The sequence below is a fragment of the Galeopterus variegatus genome, unplaced genomic scaffold, assembly GCF_000696425.1.
Source record: "Galeopterus variegatus unplaced genomic scaffold, G_variegatus-3.0.2 Scaffold1046, whole genome shotgun sequence".
Lineage (NCBI taxonomy): Eukaryota > Metazoa > Chordata > Mammalia > Dermoptera > Cynocephalidae > Galeopterus > Galeopterus variegatus.
Genome location: NW_007727157.1, coordinates 95257 through 96879, shown reverse-complemented (window position 1 = coordinate 96879; position 1623 = coordinate 95257). Strand labels below are relative to the sequence as shown.

Here is a 1623-nt window from a genome sequence, read left to right as displayed (position 1 = left end):
CTTTTCTCCTGCGAGGTAAGGATGTGGCGACTCCAGGAGGATCTGGGAATGGGTTGTTTCTGCTTCCTTCCCCTTTCTCCCCTCTCCAGAGAGGCTCAGTCTGTCACCATCCCCATCTCAGCCAGGGAGATAACAGGTAAAATCATTCTCCATTAGGTGCCAATGGCCTTGTGTATAATCCTTCTGGAAAAAGAAAAATAGAATAAAAGCACCTTCATTTATTGGACAGTTCCTTATTCAGTGCCAGCCCTGATGCTACACTCTTGATGTGACTAATTCATTTGATCCTCATTACTTCCTTAGGTGGAAAGTACTATTATTATCGCCATCCAAAGTTGCAGAAACCCTGGCCCTGCCCCTTACTTTGGCTAGGATTGCCCCAGGGAGAAAACTCTCGATGGTCCTGGTTTTCTTACGTGTTTCCTTAAAGCAAACTTTCTTAGCTGAGAGGCTATAGATGGACTTCAGGGGAGATGTGAAACCCTGGACATCATATACAAAAGCATTTATATGCTCATGCCTGTAATTGTTAGGGGACAGGGTCCATAGTATTTTATTAAATTCCCAAGCTGGCTCATAAACTTGCAGTTCTCTCCCATCCCCCGCCCCTAAAAAAAAGTTTTAAAACACGGCAAAAAGGAGCCATAAAATAGAGTTTATGGTTTTCATGCAAAGTTTAGGCACATGGCACTTGGTACTCTTGTAAAGTGGAGAGAAATTGTTCTGTGGTCATTAATAAAAGCTGTTTCAGGGCAGTAAGTCAGGAGATGAGACTAATAACCATCTCAGGTGGTTTGAACAACAGAAGTGAAACTTGTATATTTCAATACCTGTCCCAGGTGAACACTGCAAAAAGAAATTTAGAACTTACTGGAAGCCTGCTATTAGCCTGCATACAAACTCATGGTTACTGTTTTGGAAAATTCTGGAGATGTCTCATAAAGAAGTGTTTTAAAACCCAAGTGAGTACTTGAATTCTAGGTAGGCGAATGACTCAGAAATAGAACAGCTTAACACCATTGCCCACAACATTGGAACAATTTTGTAATTGATGGGCTCCGACTAGGGGCCTAAAAAAGCAAACATTCTGACCTGGGAAATGGAATGGCTTTCTCTGCCACAGCTAGTCCCTCACTTCTCTCCTTTGTCCCGTCTCTGCTCTCTGTAAGGTAGCATTGGGCTTCCCCCAGCTTTTTACATATTCTGCCACAACGACTGTCCTCACACTGTGGCCTTGTCTTTTCAGGGAAAATCATGAAAACCAATTGTTTGCAGAAACACACGAGGTAATTCATCTTGCATGAATGATTGTTGTAACGATTGTACAAGTTGTTACAGATGATTAGATACCACTCAGTGGTTTAATGACTTGAGCTTGTGTTCTTATTAAACACAGAGTTAGTTGGAGAGATGTGGCATTAGAGGTGGAAAGATGTGAGGATATGGCTCACGTTAACCTCTGTCTTGGTTAACATTGTATGTTTGTCCAAAATGCAAATACAAAGGCAGGTCCTCAATAATAGAAGCATGGCATGCAAAAGAAAGGTGACCTGTCACTCTGCGCTTGAAATTCTTAGTTCAATTCCAGGTGATTCACTTTAAAAGAACATTGTTAAATTGGAG

The 1623-nt window shown here is 41.7% G+C and overlaps 1 protein-coding gene across 1 annotated transcript in view; it reads left to right on the top strand.

Annotated features, from left to right (window-relative positions):
• TIMD4 (T-cell immunoglobulin and mucin domain containing 4) overlaps positions 1-1623 on the top strand; it is a 43686-nt gene that overhangs the window by 40355 nt on the left and 1708 nt on the right. Inside the window, exons 7-8 of the mRNA XM_008574428.1 lie at positions 304-310; positions 1247-1286. Coding sequence (XP_008572650.1) covers positions 304-310; positions 1247-1286 — 47 coding nt within the window. The remainder of the gene's footprint in view (positions 1-303; positions 311-1246; positions 1287-1623) is intronic.